The sequence below is a fragment of the Meles meles genome, chromosome 11 (assembly GCF_922984935.1).
Source record: "Meles meles chromosome 11, mMelMel3.1 paternal haplotype, whole genome shotgun sequence".
NCBI classification, from domain to species: Eukaryota; Metazoa; Chordata; class Mammalia; order Carnivora; family Mustelidae; genus Meles; species Meles meles.
The window spans coordinates 56,527,133-56,547,240 of record NC_060076.1 but is presented as its reverse complement, the minus strand read 5'-3'; the positions used below and the strand labels follow the sequence as shown (position 1 = coordinate 56,547,240).

General features: G+C 36.3%; 1 protein-coding gene across 1 annotated transcript; it reads left to right on the top strand.

Moving 5' to 3' along the window:
• The first annotated feature begins 1,697 nt into the window (after nucleotides 1-1,697).
• TYRP1 (tyrosinase related protein 1) lies at nucleotides 1,698-19,094 on the top strand. The gene is made up of 7 exons (XM_046023449.1): nucleotides 1,698-2,082; nucleotides 3,363-3,685; nucleotides 6,187-6,391; nucleotides 10,614-10,781; nucleotides 12,955-13,134; nucleotides 17,875-18,021; nucleotides 18,889-19,094. Exons 1-7 carry the CDS (start codon nucleotides 1,698-1,700, stop codon nucleotides 19,092-19,094), a joined length of 1,614 nt encoding a protein of 537 aa, XP_045879405.1.
• Nucleotides 19,095-20,108: the final 1,014 nt, after the last annotated feature.

Sequence of the window (20,108 nt, the reverse complement as noted above, 5' to 3'; positions counted from 1 at the left end):
GTTCCTTTGTCAAAATTAAGAAATCAATGGTACATGACCACCACCTTTATTAGAGAGAGAAAAATGATGATCTACTTTGATCCACTAAGAGGTTGGACTAAAGGGGCGCCTGGGTGGCTCAGTGGGTTAAAGCCTCTGCCTTTGGCTTAGGTCATGATCTCAGGGTCCTGGGATCGAGCCCCGCATCGGGCTCTCTGCTCCGCAGGGAGCCTGTTTCCTCCTCTCTCTCTGCCTGCCTCTCTGCCTGCTTGTGATTTCTCTCTGTCAAATAAATAAAATATTAAAAAAAAAGAAGTTGGACTAAAAAATTCAAATAGCCAAAAAGACTATCTGAATGTCATTTTCTAGACCTTATTTTTCACCCTTAAATGTACCCCAAGTGCACATGAAACTTGAGATATTGACTAATGCTTGTATGAAGGCACAAAATTCCCACACTTTTAAAATTTAAAATCAGTGTCCTTGGATTAAGACTGCTTACAGAGAAAGCAGGAGAGAAGAAGACACTCAGTGGTTACCTCCTAAACAACAGAAGTAGCAGTGTCCCTGGGATGCTCTGCCACAGAGATGGACCCTACCCCAAAGGAGGGAAGGGAGCTGGAGTACCCAGTTGTTGGCACCGGGGAAGGCACTGCCATGTGATTTGATGTAATTGTATCTGATGACTTTTCTACTACAATTATTCTCCATAGAAATTATAAGAATGGCAGCATCTGTTTTCAAGACCAAAGATAATCAAAAGTAGATAAAGTACTAGTCTAGCCCTGTGTCACTAAGAAAGTGTAAGTAATCTCATTTATTTTCAAAGATATAAATCAAAGAGGAAAAAAACCCTAAATCTCTACAATGCAAACAAAAGCTCCCTAGTTTCTCTGACTTCTATTCCAAATTACCGCCTCTGACCTTTTCTTAAAACTTTAAGCATCACAAGGAAATCAGTGGGAAGGGAATCATGTGCTAACCAAATACTTAAAGAGCAGAAAAAGGCACTGAAGTGAAAGGGGATTAGTAAAGGGTGGGGAAGAGGACAAAGCCCCTCCCAGTTTGAGTGAGCAGATTTGGGATTAGTAATCAAGCAGAAACCCACAGGCAATTAACGGCTCTGACATCAGGGAAGAAGCCAATATAAAACACTCAGCTCTAAGAGGGGTTCATCAGAGAATCCTCTCTGGAGTGGAAGGTACTGGAGAGAAGCTCTCTGGGGAGCGGGTGGACTCCCGCCAAATCTCCATTAGGATGGGAGACTTTAAGTCACGGAAATTAACTCGCTGAAGATCTGCTTCCAATTCTTCTTCCAGCTTCATGGTTAAATGTAATTAATGGCTGTGACCTGCTAATGAATGCTTTTGATAAGAGACATCTATGATGAGTTCTTTTTTTAATAAATAGAAATTTAAAATGAAGAAAACTAGATGCTCAGAGAGGGGATTTAATTATGTAGGTATTATACATGTCAAGTTTCTAAAGGTAAATCAGTATTTTTATGATTCGCTAGAAATGTCATTTTATAGATACGAAAGGTATTTTGAAGGGGGTTGGGTAGGGCTCATGCCTGTTTATAACAGCATGGAAAGAGAACTGGCACAATTTCATTTTGTTTTCTTCTTTTCAGCCTCCTTTTTTTTATTGATGTGCTTCGGTCTCTACACAAAGAGCTGCAAACCAGAGATTTGTTCTTCGCTCTTGTTTAGAGCAGAATGAAAGCTCATAAACTCCTCTCCCTGGGATGCATCTTCTTGCCCCTGCTTTTTTTTCATGGGACCTGGGCTCAGTTCCCAAGAGAGTGTTGCACTGTTGAGGCCTTGAGAAACGGTGTGTGTTGCCCTGATCTGTCCCCGCTGTCTGGGCCTGGGACAGACCGCTGTGGCTCCACATCGGGGAGGGGCAGGTGTGAGGCAGTGACCGCAGACTCCCGACCCCACAGCCCTCATTACCCCCATGATGGCAGAGATGATCGGGAGGCTTGGCCCACACGGTTCTTCAACAGGACATGTCGCTGCAATGGTAATTTCTCAGGACACAACTGTGGGACTTGCCGTCCTGGATGGAGAGGAGTTGCCTGTGACCAGAGGGTTCTCACAGGTAAGTGGGGATATCAATGGAGGAGACACAGTTCCTCCTGAGACTCAATGCATTTAACAGAAACCTAAATCACTGGAGCTGGAAGAATACCTGGAAATCCTGTAACTTGGTTGAGGGAGATGAGGCTTGGAGAGGATAATAAATTTATGCAGTTTAAAGAGTCAAGGCTCAGAGGTGAGTTATGCGATTTCTTTCTAAAACACTTACTGGGCAATCACGCTATTCAAGGAACTGTGCTAGGTGTTTATGACTAGAACATTTTTTTTTTTTTTTAGATTTTATTTATTTATTTGACAGAGAAAGAGAGAGATCACAAGTAGGCAGAGAGGCAGTCGGAGGGGGAGAGGGAAGCAGGCTCCCTGCTGAGCAGACAGCCCAATGCGGGGCTCTACCCCAGGACTCTGAGATCATGACCTGAGCTGAAGGCAGAGCCTTAACCCACTGAACCACCCAGGCGCCCCATGACTAGACCTTTTAGTAACTTCTCAAGGTAGTTATGTTAATGGTCATACGCGAGGTTCAGAAAGGTCTAATCTATATAGCTGGAACTTGGAAACCCTGGTATTCACCCCTGAGGTCAGTCTGGCTCTAAACCATGAGCTTCTTCCACTGCCCTTGCTAACCCACAACGAAACTGCCCACTGTTATGGTCAAGTTCAGCCATTTTAGATGACGAACCTCACCTGTGCCCTATTAAATAGCAATAAATAGCAAAGCTCTGAAGAGTAAATCCAGAAATACTTGGTTGTTTTCTATGTGCCAAACATTGGACCGAAGGGTCTAACAAGAGTTTTATTGAGTCTTTATTATGAGCCAGGCTCTGATATAATTTCATGTGTGTACTCTTTAATCTTTATAATTCTGTAAAGCAGATATTATTTTTACATACACCTGACAGATGAAAAACTGAGACTTAGAAAAATGAGTGCAGAGTCATAGAATAAGTCTCTGGCTTTAACCATTATATCATGTTTTCTCAAGGTTTATGATTTTAAGAATGTAGAAAGTTCCCAAAATATAGCAATGGTAAGCAGAACTAATTACAAGATCACAGAATCATAAAGTCCAGTCAGATTAAAGAAAGCTAACAGAAATCCTAGGGTAAGGGGTGGGGGATGAAAACAGGCCTAAAGAAGGCATTTTAGTAAGAGGTATTTTTAAAAAGTATAAAATGATTTAAACATTCATGCAAATTATCGTTAGTGGGTAAATGGGACATGGTGTTATGATTATGGTTCATGAGGCGGATGCTTTCATGGTTGAATTTTGTATCCTTGAAGTTAGGAGAAACCTTCTGGACTTAAGTGCAGAAGAGAAGAACCACTTCATCCAGGCCTTAGACATGGCAAAGCGCACAATTCACCCTCAATTTGTCATTGCGACCAGGAGATCAGAAGAAATCCTGGGGCCAGATGGCAACACACCACAATTTGAGAACATTTCCATTTATAACTACTTTGTTTGGACACACTATTACTCAGTCAAAAAGACTTTCCTCGGGCCAGGACAGGAAAGCTTTGGTGAAGTGGATTTCTCTCACGAAGGACCAGCTTTCCTCACGTGGCACCGGTACCATCTCCTGCAGCTGGAAAGAGACCTGCAGGTATGTGTGGAACATTTCTGTTCTCAGGTGCAGTTTGTAAGTCATCTTAACTCACTGTGTTCTTAATGATCTAAACATGTGATTAATCTGCCTCTGACATTTGTGAAGTTTCTCCCTCTTCTGATTACTTACTCATTAATCTTTCTCTTTTGTGAAGGGTTTGTGAAAAGATGGTAGTGTCAGTGATGAAGGAGCCAGTTGGGACATTTGTAGGTGTGATTTAAAGTGGTGGACATATTCTATAGCTCTGTAATTGAAAAAATGATCTTCATATAGCTTGCAACAAAAGAATCTCATTTGCTATGTCTTCCTTCTTGAATATAAACCAATACTCCCTCCTCCTGGTTTGGATGAAACAAGTGTGCATACACGTCTGAGGCTACCAAGTCCCAAATACATCCCCCATTATGCCAGCTGATGATTCTAATACAGTATAGGGTTTAAATTAAAGAAAATATCTTTTACATTTATAGAGTCATATTTTCATTGAGTGCCATTTTGTTTCCATGACCCCTGACACTTCAAGGCCTGTGGAAGAAACCTAATAAAATATCATATCAATCAGACAGCATTTTTCCTTAAATAGCATCAACTTTTTGGGGGGCTTAAAGTGAACCTCAACCCAAACATAAGTATTTCCTGCTTATTTTTAAGCAGAGATGCTCTAGCCACATTAAAGGATCTGTTAACACAGATATCTTTATTATCATAGTTTCTTTTGCCAATTGCTTTTTCTTGAGAGAAGTATTGGAATTTTCAGGTGACATTTTAAATTATTATATCTCACTAGGAAATCCACAGAGTGAACCCGTTTTCTAAATGAAACGGATTCCTTCCCTCAAATTAAAATCTGAAAATTAATCGGAAAATATCTGAGGGCAGAAAAGGTGTTTAGATTCACCTATTGATTTGTAGTATGCCTGCTGTCAGCATTATCACAAGAAAATAAATGGTTGGAATACAGAATAAAATATTGGTATGAAAGCTGTCCAAACATACGCAGTTTTAGAGTGATTAAATTAATTCATCTGATACTCTGAACTTCATATTTTATAGTTCCGATTACGAGTAAGACATTTAGTAGATTATGAGTAGATAAATCTGTCATTTGTAATCAGCTCCAGATCTCCGTGCCTTCAAGTCATTTTCCCATGGGCACACCAAAATGAAAGGGCAGGTGGAAAGTATCTAAATGCTTCGATTTTGCCTGTGTAAACTTCAACCTCTATGACTTACAATTTTAAAACCCAACAGCACAAGGGATCCAACAAATTACAATCTAAATGTAATGCACAGTTGAAATGCCACATGAATATGCTCCAGCTCCCAAATGTCAGCTCTGAACCACAAACTGACTCTTATTGATCCCCTGGAAGCTGTCACTAATTTTTGTGAACCAGAACAATGGCTTCTAAACAAGGGCTCTCAACCCCTGGAGATCAATAACTGAGGACTCCTTGGAAAGCTTTGGGTCCTCTAAAACACCCTGAGGACATAGGAAATACTTCCTGGAAAGGGTTTAAAGTAAAAAGGCAGAAAAGTACTAAATGCTTTGGAGGTGAGATAAAACAATGGCAGGCTCTCCATCTCAATCCCATGCTTTAAACATACTCCCCAAAGGCCTAAGGGGAATGAGAACAAGTACAATAAATGCATGTTTTAGGGAACTCAATAAAAGAAGCATGTGATCTTGAGTCCAGTTCATTTAAGAATTGTTGAGTCAGCTCGGAAGGGAAACTTGGACCCTGGTTTAAAGAACAGTATGTATAAAGAAGTATTTTGCTTCTGTTCAGTATTTCCTGATGGTATTAGTTTCGAGCAGAAACCCAAGTCTTAACAGTTTAGATTCTGAAGCAGGGGCCTTTAAGTAAAACACCTTCAGTGCCCAGGCAGGTAAGTGTGAAAGACCTATGTAACCTGTGAAGAGTCAAATCCATGTGTCTGGGGCTTGGAAAACCTGGATTGTACCACTGAGGACTTTGTCGCTCCAATCCATAGGCTTCTTCCACTGCCCTTTCTAACCCACAAAACATTTTAAAGGCCAGACTCCAAATGCCTGAAGTCGTTTAAGTTAGATTTTAAAAGACAGAAACAAAACAAAAAGTACTGCTCTACATATTTAAAGGCTGGATCTGGCTCCAGACCCAGACTTAGTGAGGCTTGAATTCAAGATATGAAAACAGAAGGAGGTAAAGTGTCAAAGGGTGAAAGTTATTACTGGTATTTTTTGGTATAACCAATAGAAATGTGATTACCTGCTTAAAAAAGAAAGGGAAGAACCCCCCACCCCAAAAATCATTTGCAGAAACTTCTGTGTGCTGAATGGCTTCTTGTAGTATATCAGAAGCCTTGTTAAATAAGGTGTTTAATTCCTCTGGCCCCTCAGACACCACTGATACACTCACTGGTTCTAATTGCCCAAAGAGAGCTGATAGAAACACACCGCTGGGGAGAATTTTAAACAAAAGCAGAGAATACTAATAAAAGTTTCTGTGATCTAGGAAATGTTGCAGGATACTTCGTTCTCCCTTCCCTACTGGAATTTTGCGACTGGGAAGAACATCTGCGACATTTGCACCGATGACCTGATGGGATCAAGAAGCAACTTTGATCCCACTCTCATCAGCCTGAATTCTGTCTTTTCTCAATGGCGAGTGGTCTGTGAATCCTTGGAGGACTATGATACCCTGGGAACTCTTTGTAATAGTAAGTTCTAAATGACATCCAGGGTTCAGAATTTCCTATGAGATAAAGAGATTAAATGTGTTGCCCTTCATTCTACTAAGGACTTAAGAGTAATATCTACTTTTACTGTATAGAGAATCCTTTTCTTAAGCAATTTGGTTAGTGCATTGCTCACTCTCTTATTTTGTAAATGTTCACTGTCTTATTTTGGAAATGTATGGTTATATAAAATTCGTCCTCTTAGCACACTCAGCACTGCTAAGGAGTCATGTGTCTTCTGCTGGACTTTCACAGAAAATTGTTTCCCTGAGAAATCTGAAGTGTGCAGAAACAGTTGAAGAGCCCAAAGAGTAAAATTCTAGTCAAAGGGTCAAAACCAAAAGGTGATATGAAGGATATCCTTTTTTTTTTTTTTTAAGATTTTATTTATTTGACAGACAGAGATCACAAGTAGGCAGAGAGGCAGGCAGAGAGAGAGGAGGAAGCAGGCTCTCTACAGAGCAGAGAGCCCAATGCAGGGCTCGATCCCAGGACTCCGGGATCATGACCCGAGCTGAAGGCAGAGGCTTTAACCCACTGAGCCACCCAGGCGCTCCATGATATGAAGGATATCCTTAAGTAAAGGAAGATACTGGGGCACCTAGATGGCTCAGTTGGTCAAGTATCAGAGTCTTGGTTTTGCCTCAAGTCATGATCTCAGGCCCGTGGGATGGAGCCAGGTATCCGTCTCCGGGCTCAGCGGGGTGCCTGCTTGAGATTCTCTCTCTGCCTCTCCCTCTGCTCTCTTTCTCTTTCTCTCTCTCAAGTAAATAAAACTAATAAATAAGTCTTTTTTAAAAAGAAAAGGAAAGGAGGGTACTGCACAGAAAATGTCTACCTGCCAATCACTTTCCACCTCTCTCAAAGCTAACACATAAAGAGAATGCTTAACCAGCTGTCCCAGCTAGCATCCTTTCTCCAGTGATTTAAATGCCACTTCTGCCTTAGGCCAAGTTTCTGTTATATGTGGATATGTTCCTGAGTGTACCATTTCTTCCTTGGATCACATTATTAGTCTCTGTGGTACTAACACAAGGTCTTAATTATTGGAGTCTCCCTAACCTGTCTTATTTTTCTTCTTCAGTCATGCTCAGGTATTTTAAGCTTGTTCTTCCATGTAACAACTAGATTTCAGGAATTTATTTTATTACTATCTTCATAGCACATTTTATGTACACTCTTTTAAGTTTAAAATATTTAATTCCTTTATAAACTTAAAAAAAGGATATTCTTAAAAAGAATATTCTAAATAGAACAAAAAAATCCAGTAGATTTTTTCAGCATGAGAAGATTATTTAGCTATGTATAGGAATAAGGGAAGAGGGAAGTGACAGTATATTATTTTTTTTTCTGTAGAAGCTTAAAACTTAGAGTAAAAATTGTATTTGTTTGGCATGCTGAATGAGTAATCCCACCTTGAAATACAATGGAGAATCAATATATCTTTAGATACCAAAACATTAATTTTTGAGCAGGCTATTGTATTTTGGCCTGGGATTTTTTTTTCCAGACATTTTCGGATCATACAGATAATTGGATACCAAAATGTAGCATAGTTTAAATGGGTAAATAGGAGAGAAGATATTGTTTTATCACAGTCTCTTGGTCAATTAGTCTGAGTCTCATAACAGGACACATAGTTTCATGAAAAATTGAAGATTATGTATTTTAAATGAAAAAATTTGAAGATTACTCCTTGTCTTAGTTCAAAATATAAATGCCAAGCATTTTATTTATTAGGCCAGTGAAAGATAAAAGGAAACTAATAGTTGGTTCAACACATGCTATGCAACTGATATGGTGCCAAATGCTTTAATATGATACCATATTTAATTCTCCTGGAGAGGGGCACCTGGAGGCACAGTTGGTCAAGGCTCTGTCTTCTGCTCAGGTCATGATCCCAGGGTCATGCGATCCATCAAGCCCTAAGTCTGGCTCCCTGCTCAGCAGGAAGCCGGCTTCTCTCTGTCCCTTTTGCCCCTCCCCCCTACTTGTGCTTACATGCTTTCTCTCACTCTCTCTAATAAATAAATAAAACCTTTTAAAAAACAATTCTCCTAGAGATTCTTTCCTTTCTTTACTGTTCTTGGATGAAATGATCCATTCCTGTGGTTTTGTTGATCATATTTTACAGGACAGCCATGCATACACATATCACAGGCCTGTGTTTTCATGGGCTTGTTGTGCCATGTCTCTCCAATGTTCCATGAATGCGCCAAACTTGGTACTTTGAAAGAATGAATTAGGGACACCTAAGCATCTTCTAACCAGTAAAATATCATGTTTGATTTATCACATGAAAAATACTGTTGTTTCTACACAGTATTTCCTCCATCTACTTTCTCCTTCACACACTCAGAACTTTTTATTCCTTCCTGCATGAAAACTCCACAAGACTCCCAATCTGTACAATGTTTTTAGGTGCATTTTAGGCAGAGGTTGTCCATGCTTATTTACGTCCAAACCTAAATACCCTTGGGTTAAATTAAACTTGTTTAAACTAGTTTCTTTACTATATGAATTCTCCACTATGAAACTCCATGAGGGCAAAATTAGAAATGTAGTGTTTTTGAAACCCAGAGGATTTATTATTTTTTCTTGGAACTTACTGACAGCTCCTGAACAATAATCCCTAAAACATAATCTTGAATTGATAGATTAGCCAGTGGTATCTGAAACTTCTAATAATAATGTATACCTAAAAAAATGTACATCTACTTTCTAATCTCAATATTGTCATATGTTTAATTTTTATATTATATAAATAAATTTACTATGCTAATTCATCAGCTATTAACCTTATGTCAGTTATAAACATTACAACATAGTAAGCTTTATGAATGAGGTAAAATGTATACAAGTTGCAGTTTTAAGATCACCTCTCCCATCCCATAAATGCAGATTATTCTACCAGTAGGACACACACATTCCTCTGGGGACCACTGGAACAGACAAATGCAAAAGGCTCTTAACCAATCTCCTTTCCTCCCAACTACCTAAGATTTCTCTTCACTTCCTATTGAATTAAATCTAAGTTTCTCCTATTGCTCTTTATTTCTTCACGTACAGTTCTGGTCTAGTTTTTCATTATTCTCTGTGCACTACTCTCATACATCACCCTGTGCTCAAGGCAAGTTATTTCCCACACAGGCCCTCTTTTATAGCCGACATGATCTTTCCATACATCAGCATACACCAAACAATGATTTAGCATCTGTTACATGCCAGACACTATACCAAAATTAAGGGGTGTGCTGGTGAGCGAGTTCAGAGAGCATTCTTGCTCTGACAGAACATATCTTATAGACAGGAGAAAGCTTATCATCTGTCATTATTACCTCTGCCTAAAATGTCTGACTTGTAACATTTCTCCTGTTTCACCTGAAAATTCTCCTCAGTCCTTCAGGGCTCTTTGCAAATCTCTCTTCTTTAATGACACCCTTCTGGAGTCATTCAACTAGAAAGGATTGATATTCTCTCAGTCTCTCTCTGTCTCTGTCTCTGTCTCTCTGTCACCTTTCTCTACCTTCCTGTCTGCCTCTTCCCTCTCTTTCTCTCCCTCCCTCCCTCCGTTAAGGCACCTATCCTATTACCCCTAGTATCATAGCTCTTTGTTTCCTGTTTGTCTTACTACCTTTTAAAAAGTCTAATTATTTCTCACATCAATTGCTGTAAAACATGAATTGATTGAAGTACAGACCATGTCCCAAAGAGATTTTGCATTGTTTTTCTTTATTTCTCTGAAGGCTTGAAACAAATAGCATTTAAGTAAAAAATTTCACATATATGTGAAATATAGATTTCACCATGGAATTTAGGTTTATGAGATTATTTAGGTAAAATTCAATTTTCCAAGGAATTTTTATGTTAATATATTCTCACTACAGAAGCATACATCGATTTAAAATATCAGAACCTCTACCTATTTGTCATTTTATGGATTCCATTGATTTTATAGATCACATACCTGTTTTAAAATCTTCTATTTGATTTTATGGATCACATATCTAATTCTGTTCACAGAAGTGGCCATGATAACTTAGATTTTCTCACTGTAATGCTCCTAAGTAAGCATTTTTAAAAATTTTCTCTTCTACCAAGGAGAACTTATCTTTCCATATCCTTGCTATTAATGAAAATTAAAGAGCAAAGATAAGATCTCTAAATATTCTATAAATGTTTACATAGTCCATCCTTTTTCCAGGTACTGAGGGTGGACCAATTAGGAGAAATCCAGCTGGAAATGTGGCTAGACCAATGGTGCAACGTCTTCCTGAACCACAGGATGTCGCTCAGTGCTTGGAAGTTGGTTTATTCGACACCCCTCCTTTTTATTCCAATTCTACAAACAGTTTCCGAAATACAGTGGAAGGTAAGTAAAAGAAATCAGCGTTTTGAATTCATCTGGTTATCACAGTAAACTGAACTGTTCACGTTCAGATCTTTTTGAAAAATCTTTGAAAGCCTCATTGATCCTGTGAATTTACCAGAATGTTGCTTCCAATTATGATGCAGTCACAGTTCTTTGCTCGAGAAAGAACTTGTTAAAGAAAAGTGTCAGACCATGAAACTCTTTTTAATTATCATAGGAGAAGCCCTTGGAAATTGTTCTTCAATCTCTTAAATACCTAAAAAGTATTTAAACAAATCTGTCAGGCGGCTGATTAATAAGTATATAACTATATCAAATTCTAGTAGAGTCAAATAATATTCAAGACTTCGAGAGCTTATTAAAAATTTTTCTTAAAAAATAACAATAAAAAATTCTAAACAATTAGTTGACAGCCAATAAAGCCTAGTTGGGGCATTCATTTTATTTAAGTTTGTATCATCCTGTAACTTTTCTAAAAGGTCTAAAAATATTCAAATTACCATGTAATGATATTTAATTTGATTTTCCTTATTTAATTCAAGCATTTTAAAGCTGAGGAAACTAAAGACCAAAGAGCTACAGTGAATATCCCCCAAGATACTCAGTAACAGAGCACAATTTCAAATCCAAATTTTCTAAGTCCATTGTCTTTGTATGATGAATTTTGATATCGCTAAATCATTATTCAAACATATTTAAAGTTTTAAAACAACAGAATCACATTTAAGTATTAAAAACCTCTTACTGTCAAAATTCACATTATATGTAGCATTAAACATATTAGACTCCTCCCCCTGAAAAAGAATGGGAATAGATCTCTCTGGCCCCATGATCTGAGATACTTGAAACATAAATCTCATCATTATTTTCATTTTCTCCCCTTTTATCATCAAAAGTGTATGCCATTCTCTTCTATCTTCATGTTAATTTTAATAATTAAATATGAATACACTGATTTGTAGATTATTCAATAAATCATCGCTATATTTTGACTAAACTGGTATATATAAACTAAGGCCATAAACACTAATTTTTAAAAGAATGTGTAGATTGCCTCTTACTGAAGCTCAATCAAAAGACAAATTGCCCTAATGTCCTGACAGAACATATGAAAAGGACCAGCCGCTACCGACATGCCCATTAGGTTACAGGCAATCTTTAAATATTTTATAAATAAAAAACAATAATAGGATAAAAGTATGAAACATGGCTAAATAAATGAGTGAGTGTAATTATACAAATGGGTTAATGTGTTTTAAATTCCAATTTTATTTTATAGTATATAACTTTTCCCTGCTCTCCCACCTCTGATTTTTACTCCATCCCAAATCATAGACCCTCCATTTTTGTTTGTGATCTTTCCTCACCTTTTGCCATTTATATATATATGTATTTTTAATATATATAATATGTATGGAAAATACATATATAATATGGGGATCTATAACATGAGAAATATATATAATACATGTAGTAAAGGAAATGTACATATTATATGGGAATAGCATATATATATGTATCATATAGAATATGGGAAATATGTATGTAGAATACAAATAATTATCAAAAGTCATAGAAATATTTCAACCAATAGGCTGTCCAGATGTTTAAAACTAGTACAGACATGATAAGAATGTTCTGAGAAATTGTTACTTTTCTACAAAATAAGATAACTTCCCAAAAATAAATATGCTGACAGTCAAAAGGAATAAGGTAGGAAACTAAAGTAACATCTGGCAATGTAAGTTCTAGGACAATCAGAGGGATGTTCTCCCAATTGTGCCAGCAGTTTTTAGAAGAAGCTGGAGATTTCCATTGTCTTTATTTCCACCTGACCAATGATTGCCTTGTCAAAATAGTGTGTTCTATATATTTTGATTGGTATCCTTTGCAGGCCATTATTTTTAACCTAGAGGATACATTTAGCAAGTCAGACCACTAGCTTAAAACTAACCAAGCTCTGGGTAGAGCAGGAAATATCACCAACCATAGGTACAGAGAAGCAATGCTATTACAGTAAAGTAAAAATTGGCCTGAGAAGCTTAGGAAAAAATTGTTTCCCAATTTAATCACTGCCACTGATTTGGAAAGTAAGATGTTTGTGATGGCTTTTATTAGTCTCACCCATGTTTTTGTTTGTTTGTTTGTTTGTTTGTTTGTTTTTTTAATCTAGGTTACAGCGATCCCACAGGAAAATATGACCCTGCTATTCGAAGCCTTCACAATCTGGCTCATCTGTTTCTAAATGGAACAGGGGGACAAACCCATTTATCTCCAAATGATCCTATTTTTGTCCTCCTACATACTTTCACTGATGCAGTCTTTGATGAATGGATGAGGAGATATAATGCTGGTGAGATGTTTTCATACGCTTTTTTGCAGGCTCAGCAAGGAGACTGCTTAGGTGATAGAGTTATCACTATAGAGTAAGCACTCGACACATCTGAACTACACTTCAAAATAAGGATAAAATAGCTGTGATATGTAGACCTTTCCAAATACCCCAAACTACTTTGAAAATGCAGATGAAACATCTCTTACAATGGTTATATGTGTTAGCATTCACTCAGACTAAGCACATAATCCCTTCCTATTTTGTATGAAAAGATGACTAGCATATTCCTCAATTTTTTTCCCCATATCTTCCAATGAACATTGGCATTGCCTTTTTCTTTTTCTTTCTTTCTTTTTTTTTTGGAACATTCTCATTGTGAATAAAAAAAATCCTACCTCAATACCCAAAAGACAAAAAAATTATACTCACAATCCACAGTTTTGATTTTTATTACTTTTGGCCTCTTACAAATGGAAATTTTATTCAACTTGAAAAGTTAATGTTGGCTTTTTATCACTGCATAGATAATCTCTTTCAACTTCATTTTAATGCATTTTTTAAAAATATTATTTAAAAGGCCTTTTTCCCTTCAGTTCTACTCAGCTGAGAGGCTCACATTACTTTTCAAATAACAAAAGTGCTTCTATCTGTTAAAACGTCATGCATTTTCATATTTCAAAACTGTTCTAAATTTTTGCTTCTGTGCCTTTACTTCATCACACACATAAACATAATGTTGGGGATTAACTATTGATTTATCTATCTATCCAGTTCGGCCAGTCTCTTATTTCTGTGTGTGTGTGTGTGTGTGTGTGTGTTTATACACCAGAAACCTCTAATCCAACCTGATTAGGAGCATTAACTAATGTATTGATCAAAATCGTATGCTCCATCAGAAAATCTCTGAAAAATCAAATAGCTTACATGTAAATATTTGCTCATCAACCTGCTATGAATTCACTGATTGGAGTGCCACCTTATTTCACATGTATTTACATGCATACCTATAAACATAATGAATTACCTAGAATTTATAATGTCTATTTTTTAAGTGAAACAAGAAATAAACAATGCTTGAGATGCAATGAATGCAGTATTATTGTAGATTTTCATAATGCCTACCTTATCTTTACAACATAGTGCTCACTCCTAAATCTTACCCAATATCTCAGGCATTCCTCTTCAATAAGTCTTTCCTAAGCATTCATATATTTAATATAACACAACATCCTTCTCTTTTCACAGTCATAATTATCATTTTATGTATGCTTAGCTATATTACTTCTAGGACAATAACAAGTAAATGGGAGTTAATAGGTTTAGGAATGAACAAAAACTTTCATTAAATATATACTTCTGGGAACTAGACAATGATGTACAAACTGCACTTACGCAGCCATTCAAAATGGACCGTTTGTAAGTTTTTCTTACTTAACACTTACTTAAAAAGTCAGAAGAAGTGGAGAATCTTGGTTACTCTGGCAAGTCGCTTAAGGGGAGCTTTCTTTCATCCATGAAAACAAATGTTCCTTTGCCTTACATATCTTGATTGAAAAGATCATTATTTCACATTCATAACAATGCATTAAAGGTCATTGATGAACCAGATAAACACCTTTGCTTCTTAGCTAATTTCTTCCTGCTCTCTTTGTGTATGCTATAAACAGCATAAGATCTCTCAGTTACCTGGAGAGTAATGGAGGGAAAAGCACCATAAATGAAAAATAGGGAACCTGAAGCCTATTCTGACAAAATACGGGCATAAAATTATAGGACAAGCCAATGTAAACACTAACAAATTGCATGAACACTAAAGACTAACAGTTAGCGGGCACCTGGGTGGTTCAGTTGGTTAAAGCCTCTGCCTTCGGCTCAGGTCATGATCCCAGGGTCCTGGGATCGAGCCCCACATCAGGCTCTCTGCTCCGTGGGGAGCTGGCTTCCTCCTCTCTCTCTGCCTGCCTCTCTGCCTAGTTGTGATTTCTCTCTGTCAAATAAATAAAATATTAAAAAAAAAATTAAAAAAAAGACTAACAGTTAGCTACCCACTTAAATAGTCCATGTACCTGCAAATGTCCCTTGAAAAACAGTGTCATAGAACAACTATGTTAAAGAAAAAATAAAACGATTGGAAAAATTTCTAAAATTATCCATATAGTAGAAGTCTTTGTTGAAAATAAGTCTATGAGTGGAGGATGGAATTTTATTTTCAAAATGCATTAAACAGCTTTTATAGATAATGAGAACTCTTCAAAACTCATAAGATTATAAAATTTTTAGGATCAGAATGGAGTGAGAGATACATTTTACAGCTGAAGGAAATTATAGTCATTTATAGGGAAATGTCTATTATAGAATCCTTTCATTAGACGTGAGGTAGAACAATATAGAACATCCAAACTAGTACTAATTTTTACTAACATTTTTTATCTATGTGCACATTTACTTCAAATCCCTTTTTTTTCAAATGAGAATCGTGTGAATTAAGTTTTAAATATAGTACTCCAGAAGTTCAGTGAATTTTTCAGAAGAAGCAGTTTTTATATTTCCTAGACCAATCACTACTATTATGCCCTGAAAGAAATGAAGTACACACATACTCAAATCCTTTCACATATATTATCTGATTCCATATCCTGGTTATTGTGAATAATGCTATAATAAACCCGGATGCAGACATCTCTTTGAGATACTAATTTCACATCTTTTGGATATCTCCCCAGAAGTGACTGCTGGATCATATGGTGGTTCTATTTTTATATTTTGAGGAACTTCCATTCTGTTTCCATAGTAGCTGCACCAATTCCCACCAACAGTGTGCAACGGCTCTCATTTCTTCACACTCTTGCCAACACTTGCTATCTCTTTTCTTTTTGATAATCGCCATCCTAAAATATGTGATCTCTCATTACAGTCCTAATCTGCACTTTCTGACAATTAGTGATATGCAATACCTTTTCACATACCTGTTGCCCATTTGTAAATCATCATGTCATACATCTTAAATATATACAATTTTTTTGTCAGGTGGACCTCAGAAAAGCTGGAAAATATACTATGAGCACCTACTATTCCCCTTTGCATTATCTTCTAGATACCAGAAATACAGTAGCATACAAAACACACAAAAATAGTTTCTCTCCCAGAACTCTCCTAGTTGTTAGTAGAAATGACAGTAAAAATATGTAAGTTAATATATAGTATGTTAGATGGGGGAAAGTCTTTTTAGGCAAAGAAAATCAGGAAAGCGGTTAGGGGGTACGAGGTAGATACGGGGGAAGTTCATCCCTAGGTGAGCAAAGGAGCCCACTCTGACTGGAGAGTGGAGGGAAAATGATGGGAAATAAGGTCAGAGGGACAACAGGTGGAGATTTTGAGGGATATTAGATGTACCTCTAGGATGGGGAGCCACTGAAGGGTCTTGCATAGGAAAGTTTCATGACAATTCTGCTGTTACTGTTTATTATTTTTATGATTATTCCTCCACTCATTTTAATGGGTATAACTTTATCACATAGCTGACGTTGAACTGGGTTGAGGCTGACCAAGTCAGGATCTAGTAGAAAGGTGAAATGAAAAGTTAAAAAATTATCTAAATTATTAACTTTAATATCTGACTTTAATAAATAATTAACAACAATACACCAAAATGTGAGCTCCTTGAATCCAGGCATTTTGTCTGTTTTGTTCCGTGTCATCACCTCCATGGCTAGACCAGTGTCTGGCATTGGTAAGAGCTCAATGGATTTGAATAGATAAATATTTAATTAGCATTAATACATAGTAAATTAAAAGTCACAAAAATATAAACACCTACATACCATTTTTATGATCAAAAATGTTTTTTCAAAGTAAATGCTAAAACACTCTTCTGAGCTTCCTAGGATCACAGTGACTGTTTAGGTAATATATTTCTTGCAAACAGAAAATCTAACACTCCATTAGCCTTCTCACATATCCCAGCTCTTCTAAATATATTCCCACTCATGTCCTGCCCAAGCCCACTTCGAACTCTGGTCTTGAGATATCCCATGGGCTTTAGTTGTATTGACAAAAATGTAGAACAACAATAACAAAAAAGAATAATCTTTGTCCATATCACTCTTTTTATCCCTGATGACAGAAACTCACTAATAATATAAATGCCTGTAATTTGCATTTAAGTAGAAAGAGGAGAGGAGGCAGGAGGTAAATAATATTTCAGGACCTTGATTTAGAGTTTTAAGTGTTTTTTCTAACAGAGTATCTGGAGATAAGTTAATATTTCTATCTCTGAAGATAAACAGAAAAAGTGAAGAATATTAAACAGATATATTTATGTTCAAGGACAGACTTCATTATATACATTACTTCTCAAATTTAAATTTTAGATGAAGCTACAGCAAACTACAGGTCCATCGTTTTTAAGCTTTGAAAAATAACTTCAACGAATTTTTTTTCAAATATGCTTTTGTAATTTAAAAGTAAAACAATTAATGATCATCATAGATGATAAAATATTAAAAACGTCCCTGCTTTTAAACTTTCTTGATCTATTGAATGATATGCTAGTGCTATATTCAAAGCATTTGAACTCTGTTTTATGCAATTCCCTGTTCTGCTGTAGTGAAACTATTTTTATGTCTTTTTTTAGTATAAATTATAAAAGAAATTTTTATGTTATCCTAGAATATTTCAGGTCACCTTCAGAACACAGTAATAATCTATTAATACTAACTTTATTATGTCTATTAACAAGATGTCTTTGGCATATTTTAGATGTATCCACATTTCCACTGGAAAATGCCCCTATTGGGCACAATAGACAATACAACATGGTACCATTCTGGCCCCCAGTTACCAACATAGAAATGTTTGTTACTGCTCCAGACAATTTGGGATATACTTATGAAGTTCAATGGCCAAGTGAGTATTGAAAATGTAACTATTGTGGAAATTTCCAAAAGCAAATTTGTTGCATTTTAAGGTAATCACAGTATTCTGTGGGATACATTTTCCACTTAGATTTAGAAGGTGTTATTTGGATTTTTATTTTGGGATAAAGAGATTAAATTTAACATTTGTTGAGAGCCTACTCTGACCGGGAATTAAGTTGATTATATAGCACACTATCGCACTTAATCCCTACAACCCTCTGAGATAAGTATTATAATCCTCATTTTACAACTAAGGAAGAAGGGGCTGGCCATGATTAGTTTAGAAAGGATAAATGTCCAAGATCACATTTTTAGTAGGCAGGGAGAATTAATTTTGAGCTTAGACCCATGTAATATGCCCCAATTTATTCTACTACATAATTGTGCCTCCTTATCTTTATTCTGAAAAAAAAAAAAAAAATGGAGTGAGATACTGCTCACTGCTTTTTCTGAGACTCTGAAATTGAAAAAGTTTCTTGTTTAATTTCCAATCCCTTCCCAACAAAGGCAGTAGGGTGGAAGAGCATACAGCACGTAGATTCTGAAAGACTTGGGCTCAAAGACCAACTCTAGTGTCTCCTAACCAAGTGACCCAAGTGGTTCAAACCCTACAGCATCATTGTCTCAACTTTAGAATGGAATTAATAATAACTATCCCAAGAGAGTCCATTCATTATGAGAAATTGGGAAGTGCCTTCAAGATAACAGGTGCTATTATCAGCAATGTGGCCAGTAAAAATTGTATATGAAGAACGTGGTAAAATGCTTGCAACAGTGTCTAAGTTTAGGGTGTCTGATTTTGGGGAGGCAACTATTTTACTGTTTATTTTTTATTCTCCTTTTATTTTTCCAATAGGTCGGAATCTTAGTATTTCTGAGATTGTTACCATAGCAGTAGTTGCTGCTTTATTACTGGTTGCAGTCATTTTCGCAGGTGCTTCTTGCCTGATTCGTGCCAGAAGCAACATGGATGAAACAAATCAGCCTCTTCTCACTGATCAGTATCAACACTATGCTGAAGACTATGAAAATATGCAGAATCCTAATCAGTCTATGGTCTAATGACAAATGACCAATTCACTTATGTACTAGTATTACAAAAACACTTGGTTGAAAATAATAGATTAAATTGCTTAGTGTACTTTCTTTCCCTCTGTTACTTTCTTCCTTATGCATGCACTTGTTAGATCTAAAGCTCTAAATATTGTTTTTCATAACTAGGAAGAGTCAAAATATTTTTTAATGAGATCTAGTTTTCAAATCTTTAAGATGGTAAGTTGTATGTTAACTAACCAAAATTTGAAACAATAAAAAAATGAAATGAAATGAAACGGTAGTTTGTAGGCACATAACTTAACTGCTAACTGTAATTTCTAACCCTAACCCTAACTCTAACCCTAACACTAATCCTCTTGAGAGGTCCCTGAACAGCAAAATACCAAGGACATACCCTAACCCTAAACTTGAATCTGAGAAAGTGGCTTCCTGAGTATATGAAGAGAAGCTGAGAAGCAGTCTAGTTATCCTAGAGAAGACCCCAAACACTTAAGAATTGGTAGTATTTCTGAAAATGGATGTGAAGGTAAAGATTTAAAAAAAAAAAATGGTAGGTTGCATCAACTCCATGTATTTAAGCAGAGTGTGAATGAAGGTTTTGGGCACATTTTACAAGTCAACTATATGACAATGTTAATAAGCTTTTGTGCTCTGTTTATGTTAAAGAAAAATCATGATAGTAAATCTCTGATTAAAATACAGGAGTAAGAATTTCTACAACGTAAAATGTAAATATCTTTCCGTTCACTTACATTGAACAACAGATACATAGGAAGCCACATTTATTAGTTAAAATCAATTATGTGGAGCTATAAATGAGATCCCAATTAATTTTTCAAACTAGAATTCCCCGTTGGACATCAGCATACATTTTAGTCTAAGGTTCAAAGTCTTAAAAAAATCATAATCACTGTCACATTTTGAAGTGGTAAAAAATGTCACTTTGTTTAAAAGACAATTGATACTGCCTCTGTTTACCACTATGTTCTACCTCTCAATTCACTGAAAAAGGAACTACCC